The sequence below is a fragment of the Myodes glareolus genome, chromosome 27, assembly GCF_982192425.1.
Source record: "Myodes glareolus chromosome 27, mMyoGla1.1, whole genome shotgun sequence".
Classification (NCBI taxonomy): Eukaryota; Metazoa; Chordata; class Mammalia; order Rodentia; family Cricetidae; genus Myodes; species Myodes glareolus.
The window spans coordinates 3,175,815-3,187,979 of record NC_142052.1 but is presented as its reverse complement, the minus strand read 5'-3'; the positions used below and the strand labels follow the sequence as shown (position 1 = coordinate 3,187,979).

The 12,165-nt window shown below is 41.6% G+C and overlaps 1 protein-coding gene across 8 annotated transcripts in view; it reads left to right on the top strand.

The window, feature by feature from the left end:
• Positions 1–12,165, top strand: part of Magi2 (membrane associated guanylate kinase, WW and PDZ domain containing 2) — a 1,336,576-nt gene that overhangs the window by 1,085,464 nt on the left and 238,947 nt on the right. For all 8 annotated transcript variants that reach the window (XM_085684178.2, XM_085684177.2, XM_085684176.2 and 5 more), the window contains one exon: positions 4,636–5,274. In XM_085684178.2, the coding sequence (XP_085540304.2) occupies positions 4,636–5,274 (639 nt within the window). The remainder of the gene's footprint in view (positions 1–4,635; positions 5,275–12,165) is intronic.

Below are 12,165 nucleotides of genomic sequence, written 5' to 3'. Positions count from 1 at the left end.
AGAAGACAAATAAGGCCAAGAGACTGTAGGTAAAGAGTGGGAAACAGTGGACATGGGTAGCAAGCAGTTCTGACTTAATAGAGTCGACTGTAAGAAGAGCATTGGTTAGGACGTCAGTCATTCTAGTCTGGTGGAAGGAAGCCAGGGAAGCAGATAGCAATAAGAGAGACACAAAAAGGGAAGATTCTATAGTCCACAGTGACTCAAAGAACGTGGGAGCAGAGGGATTTGTAAAAATAACTTGAATTTAAACAAAGCTTCGTCAAGAGTGCGCTCTTTTATTTCCCCAAAATGATGAGGTGTCCAGGAGATATCCAGCACTATATATTTATCTCCATGACTAAGAAAGAACCAAATAATTTTAGACTGTTTTTCATACATAACAATAGTTCTAAACCCCCTTGTTCTATCAGCTTTACTCTCTCTTTCCTGCACAGGAAATCCCCATGGTTGAGAGTCAGGTCTTCGTGAGGTCACACTGCTGGGGCCACCACACACATCAGTCACGGTAACCTGACCTTAAGTCGATGTCCCTAGAATTGCTGGTCTTAAATAGGGCTGTAAGTGAACGACTCATTGAGGAATCAATGCCCCTTTCCGGGCAACTTAAAGATGTGTCTAGCTTTCCGATGAAATGCATGCTGACATCTGTACGGAGAACCTTCCTTTGGTCAAATTGTTTTCACAGCCCGGTTTCACTTTCACAGTAGACCTGACGACGAGGAAACGGAAGCAATGCTTTAATTTCCGGCACATGAAAGAAGAAGCCGGGTGATGCGGAGATGGAGTGACTCCTTTACGATACCCTCTTAAATAGGCAAGAAGGTTGTAGCTAACTAGAGCTAGTTACCGTCTGTGCTCTTAAATCCAGTCTATCTTAGAACTTGGCTTGGAACACTTTGGGATGACACACGCCAGGTGGCTCATGTTTTGTTTCCCAACATGTGAGTGACATTCACGCAGCACCGCCTATAACTAAGCCGGCTTGTCCTTCCCCTCCAAACAAGAGCATGTTTGCCTGTATAGCCATCTACAGCAGTTTTTGATAGGACACATTATCTAGGCATTTATATATTTTATGAAATGTACAATTGTCAAGGTGTTAGATAGCTTTGCAATAACTGAGCTCTCATATTTTACATTGAGAAATCTGGTTTTACCCAGTAAAGAGAACGTGGCCATCTTCTTTATCAGTTGCTTCTTTAATGACTTGAAAACCCATGGAGTAGGAACGACGCATAAACTGTGTCTAAAGGAAGTCTCGCTAAGAACCACAAATAGTTCTCATTCGTTTGCTGAGCAACAAAAAGAAACACCGTCAATTACCACATAACTGTTCTGCAGACCTGAAAAGCTCCAGTCCCTTTCTCCTGGGGAGTACTGGAAGAGAAGAGATAGAGAGATTAAGTGCCCAGGGACTGGGTTTGTCAACTGTGATTAAAGCTAGTGGCAGTCTTGTAGGAAAGTAGTATCTGTCGCCTTCCTGCCTTTTCCTTGGCCACTCAGGAACGATCATTTCTACAGTCATTTGGATATGACTGTGGTGGGTCATTCCAGTTTTGTAGAAGGGTACTGTCAGGGACAAATAATAACTAGAGGAATAGCAACCATCTTTGCATAAAAGCATAAAGCTCACAAACCTTATCGCCTATATGATCTCATTATTAGTAATTTTCCAAGTTGGTATTATGCTGCTTCATCATTTTAGAATCATCTGATCATCTCCTTGTACTAAGTCAAAAATCCTCATCAATGAGGCCTGGAACTCAGTCTTATGCCTCACTATCTCAAGTTATCACCCTATACCAGGCAGCCCCTAAACACACAGAAAATGTTGGGGCCAGGTTGAGGTGGTTGGATGGATCACAGATAGATAGATGGACAGACAGACAGACAGACAGATAGATAGATAGATAGACAGACTAAGGGAAGAATAAGACGATGAATGAATGGATGGTAGACAAATAGGTAGATGGATGATAGATGGTAGATAGATGCATGAATGAATAGATGGATAGATGGATGGATGGATGGATGGATGGATGGATGGATGGATGGATGAATAGATGGGTGATGAATGGATGGATGGATAGATGGATGGATGGATGACTGGGTGGATGGATGGATGGATGGATGATGGATGGATGGGTGGATGGGTGGATGGATGATGGATGGATGGGTGGATGGGTGGATGGATGAATGGATGGGTGGATGGGTGGATGGGTGGGTGAATAGATGGATGAATGGATGGATGGATGAATAGATGATGGATGGATGGATGGATGGATGGATGGATGGATGGATGGGTGGATGGGTGGGTGGGTGGGTGGATAGATGGGTGGATGGATGAATAGATGATGGATGAATAGATGGATAGATGGATGGATGGATGAGATGAGGTGCACCCAACAGGAAACCTACATAAGACATTTGTCCTCCCTAGCAATGTGGGAAATGCAAATTAAAACCATGATGTCTCCGGTTACATTTAGAAAAAGTAATCCTGACAGTATCAAGAGTGCGCCAGATAATAAGCAGTGGCAGCTCCAACATACTACCAGTAAACAAGCTACTGTATTAGCCATGTGCTGTTTTCTAATAAAACTACAGGCGCACGTGATTTATGGCCAGCCGGTCCATGCCAAGGTCAAAAAGCTCTGTCTGTCACTGGATCCATGAAAGAAGCTTGCAACAAAGTAGACTTTGAAGTATCCAAACACTTGTAATGAGGTAATAGGTAAACGTTAATAAATAATAATATGACCATCCAAAAGATCCAGTAAATGTTAATGGCCTAAAAATACCTGTATTAAAATTCATGACTATCACAGGTACATTTTTAGGAAATTACAGAATATTAAAATGCATTTCATTTACAAAAAGTTTAAAGTACACATTTTAAGGATGACTATTATTTCATAACTTATTATTATTCAGAGATAGTTTCCTAAGTACGACGTGAAATGTAAAGTGCTTCCAATTATCAAGCTTCAGGTGCAAGACAATAGTTGCTTTCAGAAAGGGTAATAAATGGGCACAACTAGGAAAATGGGTGCTGTGGAGGTTTCTACAAATATAAGCAGTTTACTAACCGTCAAGGTGGATAGGGGTGCACACGTACTTTTTTCCTTCAACCTTTTGCATAAGTGAAATGTATTATGACTACATTTAAGAACAGAAGAGGCCAGTACTTCGGATGTAACTCAGTGGTAGGACTTTTGTCTAACACGTGAGAGGCCCTGGGTTTGACCCTCAGCACCAACCAGTGCCTGAAGTCGGGCAGAGAAGGGTAGAGGAGGAGAAAAGTGGTCTACCTGACTCTGGCATTTTTCTAGGACTCTGAGATGAACAGAATTAGTTTTAAAAGAAAGCTGCCGAGGTATTCCCAGCTGCTACTGTCAAGTAAGTAATGCTAATAGCAGAGAAGCAAGGGCTGCTTCATCTCTGCCGGGTGTGGGATCAATGCATCAGCACCCATCCCGAGACCATCGAAGTGTGTTTCCAGCCTGTCATAAGCTATAGCATTTTCTAGAAGCAAGCCTCCCCTGGATCCTCTGACAACTGTTGGCCTTTCTGTCCATTTCTTTAGAAGTATGACCATTAATCAAACTGATGATGTTGCAGCCGCTTTACTTAGGATTGTTTTGCTCGTAGAATTTTTCATTTATAGGTGCATCGGACAATCCTCATATGCCCCTAGCAACATCAGGCACAATTTTAATTTGCAAGTTCAATTTTCAAGTATTTGGTTCATGAGGCTAAAAATACCCATCCATGATAGAATCATTCTCCAAAAATAAAGTTTTTATTCATACATAAATTAAGAAATCTTAAAACAATGATCTCCAACAATCATGTCTTTTGCATTTAAAGGAGGAGAAATCATTTTAATGATTATGTTTTTCAAGGAATAATTCATAGTCATGGCATTTTTTAAGCTCATAAAGTTAGCTTTTAACCCGTAGACTTCCACAAACCTGTGATGATTCACTGAGGGAAGAGAACAAATGCCATCACTAAAATAATTTTCCACAGTAAGAGAGGGAGTCTATGACAGCTTCCTGTTCGACTCCCAGGGTCCCGAGTCCCCTCTGTCCACAGTCACTGCGCCCGGACAGTGTTCAGACACTGAGCCAAGCCTTTTCTGTCGTTAGCTCACTTCATTCTGACGGTACTTTCCCGAGGAGGAAGGGTGGTACCCAAGCCTTCAAACACCAGTGCTTTCTCTTTCATCCAAAGTACATATCTGTCGTTTCTCAACAGTTTGAAGATGCTTTGATCTTAGTTACACTAAAATGGAAATAAAAATGAAAAGAAAGGGGAAAAAAAAACATAAACGTATGTCTCCTCAAAGTACAAATTCTTCTAACATTTTTTTCTTAGCTTAAATATGGAGTTGTTTCCAAGCTTCAAGATAGCCAAGTAGCCCCTCTTTCAGCATCGGGCCATCCTTCTTGTTGACCTCTGTAACCGCGCGTCACCTACAGAGACCTGACGTGTTATGCTGATTGATTTCTCCCTGCTTAGGGAGAGAAGCAGAGAATTCTCTCAGCGTTCTCATACATAATCCCCTTTCTCTATGTCAACGCTAATTGAACTTACCTCACATTGTCAATCTCTCCTTTTTCCTTGCAGGTGATGTCATTGTCTATATTAATGAAGTTTGCGTCCTGGGACACACTCACGCAGACGTCGTCAAACTCTTTCAGTCTGTTCCTATTGGTCAGAGTGTCAACCTGGTGTTGTGTCGTGGCTACCCTTTGCCCTTTGACCCCGAAGATCCTGCCAATAGCATGGTGCCACCCCTTGCAATAATGGAGAGGCCACCTCCACTGATGGCCAATGGAAGACATAACTATGAGACATATTTGGAATACATTTCTCGGACCTCACAGTCAGTCCCAGATATTACAGATCGACCTCCTCACCCTTTGCACTCCATGCCAGCTGACGGTCAGCTCGATGGCACGTATCCACCACCCGTCCATGACGACAATGTGTCTATGGCTTCATCCGGAGCCACACAAGCTGAACTCATGACCTTAACCATTGTGAAAGGTGCCCAGGGATTTGGTTTCACCATTGCTGACAGTCCCACGGGACAGCGGGTGAAGCAGATACTTGACGTACAGGGATGCCCTGGGCTGTGCGAAGGAGACCTCATTGTGGAGATCAACCAGCAGAATGTACAGAACCTGAGCCATACGGAAGTCGTGGACATACTGAAGGACTGCCCTGTCGGAAGTGAGACTTCCTTGGTCATCCATCGAGGAGGTAAGGCAAACACGAATGTGGTGACACAGTGCGTGGGTGGATGAGAACTCTTTATAAAAACATTGGTCAAATGAAGGTTTCTTTAGGCTGGCGTAAAATCATGCTGTTACAAAAAAGGTGAAAAGGGCAGAGAGAAGACTGTGAATTTAATATCTGGGGCTTCTGAGTCTTACATTAAATGCTATGATAGTAGTGTTCCAGTCTTACCAACACAGCAATATAGATTGGGAGGGTAAAGAATGGGTCCCGGCTATGGATATATTATGTTACATCACATAGGTTCAGAACTCAGTTCTGCACAGAACTCCATCTATGCCTGTTGGTTCACTGAGGAACCTGCTTTTCTAAAGGAAGCAATTTCAGGAATCATATGTGGGTTCCAAGCCTGCATTGGGGAGGGCAGCCCACTCCTCCAAATCCTCCTAAGGGCCATGAGGAGCTGGGTTCAGATCAAATAAGTGTGAATAGGAACAGTCCACGACTATGGGACACAACTATCTATCGCTATGGATAACGATGTCTGCCATGAGCCAGGTAGAAAGCCATGGGACAGGGCTAGGACTGGGCGCTCTAGGAAGAACGTGGAACACAATTTAAGGGACTCGTGGGAGCTTTGAATCCCCACAGCTCTTCTCCCCGTGTTTGTGGAAAACCAATGGGGCAAAGCTAAGGCCCTTTCCTTACTTCTCTGTCGAGCACAGACTGAACAGGTTTTCCTCCCTCTGCGCTAACAGGACCCAGGGCAGAAAGTCCTTAATCCTCAGCTGTGGGATGGCACAGCAGGCTTGCCAGGCCTTCTCACCTGACGGTAACAGCAGGTGCATGCCTCGTTCTGTGTCTGCCAAGCTCAGCTGACCCTGGAGCTGCAGCAGAGAAGGGTCAAGAGCAGTACGGTGGCGCAGTCAGTGCGTGACAAACCTGTGTGACCAAACACACGTGGCTGCCTCTTCAAGCTCCCAAGACAGCCTGGGAGCTGTCATTTTAAAAATGCAAGTAAAAGAAGTCAAAGCTGAGGGAAGTGCGTTCATGAGCTGCTGGCCTCTCTGCAGCTTTCTCCCTTCAAGGAAGGGTTGGTTACATTATTGACTCAGCAAGTGCTGTGCATTTTCCGAGCAACACGATGCAAAGTTCGCATGACCGAGGGGAAATTAGCATGGTAACAAAATAGTCACACATTTTTGCCTTCATGCAGCATTGTCCTAAAGTGGCACGTGAATTTTGGTAATTAAGTGTTGACGGTGTATTTTGACTTCTTGAATTGCTTGTTTAAGATTAAGGCAAATATTTCTAATTTAAACAATCGTATATTCCTAATGTTCAATTGAGAAATCAAATTTTGGGACAATATTTCTAATATTAAGTGGTGTAGCTGAAAAATTGATGTATTGTAGCCATTGTTTGGCTCACAGAAAGAAATTTAAACACATGGTTTTTTTTTTAAATAGCTTCTTTTAAATTGTGGCATAGCAGGAGAATGCTTTGAATTCCTTGCTGTACTATAATTTGTGCCTTTCTGAAAGCATTTTAGTGTGTACGCGTATGTGTGTGACTGTGTGTGACTGTGTGTGTGTGTGTGTGTGTGTGTGTGTCTGTGCGCATGTGCTGAGCTGGGCAGCCTTGCTCTCCTCCCTTCCATGGTCTCTGACCTCTCCCTCAGTCCTGCTCTCTCTGACCTCTCATTCCCTGCGCTCCCTCCTCCTTTTCTCGCTCGCTCTGATCGCTTTCTCCATTCCCTAGAGATGAGACTTGGGTCTGCATTTTGTTCCTTTAGGTGAGCAATGTCTTTCCTTTCTCTCTAGTGCAGCACCGTGCAATCTGAAAGTCTTTGTCCACCTACTGAGGCTCCCAGAATTCCTAGAGTGTTCACTCTTTTCTGAAGTTAGTAAGAGACCGCATGTGTGTGGCTATGATTGTGTGATAGTTAACTTGGATTCTCTTGTTGCAGGACAGAAAGAAGTGCTTATGGCCTTTTTCAGATGATCAAAGATCCTCAAGGCTAGGTCCTTGTTTCAGAACCATGGCTGTTTGTCTTATTTTTTAGTATTTTTTTTATCTATAAAGCAATGATGCAGGTAGTTGAATATTTTTAGTAACTAATTTGGAAAGTGTACAATGAAAAGTAATTTTCTGTCCTACCTATATTTTCAATCTTTTTCTTGGAAGAAAACATATTTTGTAGGTATATCTATAGGCAGAATGTAGTCTGGTGATGCATATATGAAATATATATATTCTAATGAAGTTGGAATGACAAAATGCATGTGTACATTTTGATTTAAAATGTCTTGATTAGAAGGAAATATTCAACTTACTAAGTATTTTACTATGTGGTGTAGTTTGTATGCCATAACCTTTGTCAACTGCAAGTATATACTTCACTGAGTTCTTCAATGGTATAATTGCATAATGATCACCATTCCTCGTAGAACATTAATCAGGGTCTTTTGAGATATCAGCCCCTAAAACCCCTTCACAGTCCTGCTAAGGCCACAGTCGGTGAGGGGAAAAATAACTAAGGGAGTCTGAGAGGAAATGAATCAACCCACACATGATTTTTCCACAGTGTGTCTCTTATTGTTATATCTTTCTTGTTCTCTGTTCCAATTCTTCTGTACTATATATAATTTCTTAATTCCAATTCTCTGCTACCTTCTTCTTCTTCTTCTTCTTCTTCTTCTTCTTCTTCTTCTTCTTCTTCTTCTTCTTCTTCTTCTTCTTCTTCTCCTCCTCCTCCTCCTCCTCCTCCTCCTCTTTCTCCTTCTCCTTCTGCTTTCTCTTCCTCTGCTTCTCCTTCTTCTCCTTCTGCTTCCTCTTCCTCTTCCTCTGCTCCTGCTATTTCTCCTTCTCCTTCTTCTTCATTTTCCTCTTTCTGTTCATTTCTGGGACACTTCTGCTCTAATATCTGCTCCAGCTTCTGTCCATTCTCATTATTCTTACCCAGCTATATAGATACACAAAATCCTGCAGGCTTAGAAAGTAACCAGGCAACCTATGTACGCACAAGGGAAGTTTATGACCCTTGGTCCATTAGCACTTTGACCAAATGTAGCAAACTCTGAAGGGCGTTTAGATCTGAAGTTTGCAGCATTTACTCTAAGTAGTGGAAACAAAGAGGAGACCCAGGCCTCTAAATCATCTGACCCCGGGCTCCATGCCTATCAGAGGCAGCTGTGGAGGTTTGTCTTCTCCAGTCTGTGTGTCGATGGTGAATTATTTTTCCTGAGAGTGAGACACAAGCCATAAACCTCCTGACTAAAATCATCAATAAACTGAGGTGAAAGTGAGCCCAAGGAGTTAGGAATCTTTTAATGCAAGGTTACTTTTAGGTTATCATTCTTCTCATCTCCAAGGAAGGTAAAACAAGGGCATGTTTATTTTCTCCAGCTACAAATCAACAACTTTATGCACGCAATAATTCTATGCCCTTGGATATCTGGGAACGTCTTAAATAGAATGCTTTTGCCTGGACCCTAAACACCGACCAAATACCTCTCAATAAAGACAATTGCAGAAAGGCCGATCTCTACTTTTACAATGAAGAAAGGGACAGAGACCTGGTAGTGAGAAGCAGGTCTCTTGACTGTGTGACTGTTTTCACACATAGTTAGGGGATGTAATCAGTAAACCCCAAATGCATAGGGGAAATTGTGCCCAGGAAATGATCAAACAGTGCTGAACTGTGGAAGCTAAATCTCCAATTTGTAACAGAAGGGGATAAGCTACAGGGGAAATCTACAGCCAGCAAGGGCCACTTTAGTCACAAGGCAATAATTCCAACACGCTTTGCATTTGGTTTAATCCCCCATACAGAGTCTCTGGCTCTGACGGGTTTACCTTGTAAAATGAGACAGACTGATTGCTGAATAATCCTGTGGCTTGTAGCAAACATCCTTCATCCCCTGTACGCTCAGATCCGTTTGTCACCCCTCTCCTCTCCTCCCCTCAGCCTCGAGGAACCACTAATCTGCTTTCCTGAATTGTTTCATCTTTCAAGGTATTTTTATGACTAACATCATATGATATATGGTGTTCTGTTTATCATAGTGCTCTTCAGAATCACCTAACGGATACACATGTATGAAATTGCCTTTACTGCTCAGTGGCATGGACCTTTTATTAATCACTTTGTACCTAAATGCCGTCCCTCAATGGGAGTGCCTTTCATGAAAGTGCCTGACAAACCGCAACACTCACAGTGGGTATTGAGTGGAGTTGTTTTCATCTTTGTGCGTCTATGAATAATCCTTTCTGAACATTTGGATGCAACCCTCTGCTTACAAAGATGTTCTCACTTTGGGAAATAGAAGACCAAAAATGGTATTGCTGGGTTATATAAAAAGAATATATTTAAACTGTTAATAAATTGTCTAGATGGCTTTCGAAATGGCTAACTTCTATATTCCCTAAAGCAAAGCCACCATAACAATATCTGAAGGTCCTAGTTTTTGCATTGTTTCTTACATTTGACTTAAAAAAAATCTTTAGTACAATCATTCTATTGAAAGTAGACTTACTGATGCTTTTTCACGGTTTTAACTTAGATATCTCTGATATTTTGACATGTTTTCATGTGTTTATTGTATTCATAGATTTCTTTAGTAACATATATCATTAATTATTTTCCCAATTTTATATTGGACTATTAATCTTCTTTTTTTTTTTTTGTAATGAGAATTGAACCTAGGGCCTGAGACATGCTAGGCAATTTTCTGTCACAGCTTTATCAACAACCTATTTGTCCTCCTAAACTACAAAAGCTCATCATATTTGCAAATTCTAAGTCAATAGATGACCTGAAAATGCTTCCTTCAGCTCTGTGGATCATTTGTCCATTTTCTTGTTGGTGCCTTTTGGGCAGAAGGACAGAGGATTATGGGGTTGTGACTGGGTAAAAGAAAATGGATCAGGTTCATTTTAACATGGCTCATTCTTTTGGTATCTTGTCTTTGCTTAACCTAAAGTCACAAAGTTTTCCCTGTTTTCTTCTAGAAAGTCTAATCTTAGTGCTCTAAGCTAGTTTAAAGTTGACTTTTATGTAGTACTATGGACTTAAATTCATTTTTATTTTGCACACATATATAAATCGTTATAGCAGTATTGGCTGGCAAAACAATAAAACCTGTTCTTTCTTGTTGAAAAGTCTTGGCACTTGTGATGAAAATGAACTCACAGAGATGCAAAGGTTTGTTTCCAAACCCTCTATTCAGTTTCCTTGGTCTGCCTGTCTATTCTTATGCTAATGCAACACTTTCTAGATTACTGTAGCTTTCTGCTAAATCTTGAAATCGGTCTGAGTCCTCCAAATTTTCCTCCTTTACAAAATAGTTTCAGTTATTCTAGGTCTTTGAATTTGCATCTAAATAGGGATGTTAGAATTGTCCTTTTTAATATAAAGTTTTTATTAGTTCTTAGAATTTCATATATGTCTGCAATGTATATTGATCTGGTTTATCCCTTAGTCCTTTCTAATTTCTCCCAGGTCCACCCCACCTCCTGTCTTTATTTCAACTTAGTGCCCCCCACACACTTTTAATAACCCAGTAAATCCAATTTGTATTACCCATACATGCCGGGATGTAGAGCAAGGTTGACCTTGGGGGCCACACCCTGAAAGAAAACTGGCTCTTCTCACTTGGGGTGGAGGCTCAGGAGCCCCTGATGTTCCATGCTGGAATGTTGAGGGGTGTGGCCTTGTTCAGACCCTGTGCAGGCAACTCCAGGTACCCTGAGCTCCTGAGTGCACTTACCCTGTCATGTACAGGAGACACTGTTTCGCTTGGCTCCTCTCCAGCCTCTGGTTCTTAACATCTTTCTACCCCTTCTTTTGAAATGGTCCTGAGCCTTGTGGTGAGGGAGAGTGATGCAGATTCTCCATTTGTGAGTCAGTATCCCACAGACCATGACTTTGTTCTTACTCTGTTCAATAAAGGACCTCCAGAGGCCATGCTATTACAGAACAACTTCCCAACTTCAGACTGGACTTTTCGACCTGCAGATGGGACACAACTCCTCTTGTTTAAATCTCCTTCAGTTTCTCTTGCAAGGTCTTCAAGTACAAACCACAAGCTTCTTGTATTAAGCTTCTTAGTATTTCTATTATTTTAGATTTATTCTATATGTGTGCGCGTTTCGCTCTCATGTATGTCTGCTCATCGTGCGCACGCCTGACACTTCAGAAGTCAGAAGAGGCCATCAGATCCTCTAGAACCAGAGCTTCGAGCAGTTGTGAGCTGCCGTGTGGGTGCTGGGAACAGAACCCAGCTCATCTGCCAGTGTAGCCAGTGCTTTTAACAATCTTAACGCTGTCTTCAGTTTATTTATGGCTAACATATATAAACATACATGATTTTTGTTGTTCTGTAATATTTTCTATATAAGTATATCTCCCAGTAAACCCTTTCCCTTTCCTTTCTCTGAATTTGTAAGCCCCGGATCCATTTTCTTTTCTTTTCTTTTTTCCTTAAAGTTTATTATAATACAAAAGTCTCCATTTCTGCCCCTCCTCCCAACACCCTCCCACTCCCCCCACTCCCTCCCCTCCTCCCTATCCATCCCCAAGAGCAGTCAGGGTCCCCGGATCCATTTTCCTTGAGTTAGTTTTATTTTCCTTCTTGGGCCTGCAACAAAATAGATAGATAGATAGATAGATAGATAGATAGATAGATAGATAGATAGATGGATGAATAGATAGATAGATGGATAGATAGATAGATAGATAGATAGATAGATAGATAGATAGATAGATAGATAGATAAATAGGTAGATAGATGAATAGATAGATAGATGGATAGATAGATAGATAGATAGATAGATAGATAGATAGATAGATAGATAGATAGATAGACAGGTAGATAGATGAATAGATAGATGGATGGATGGATAGATAGATAG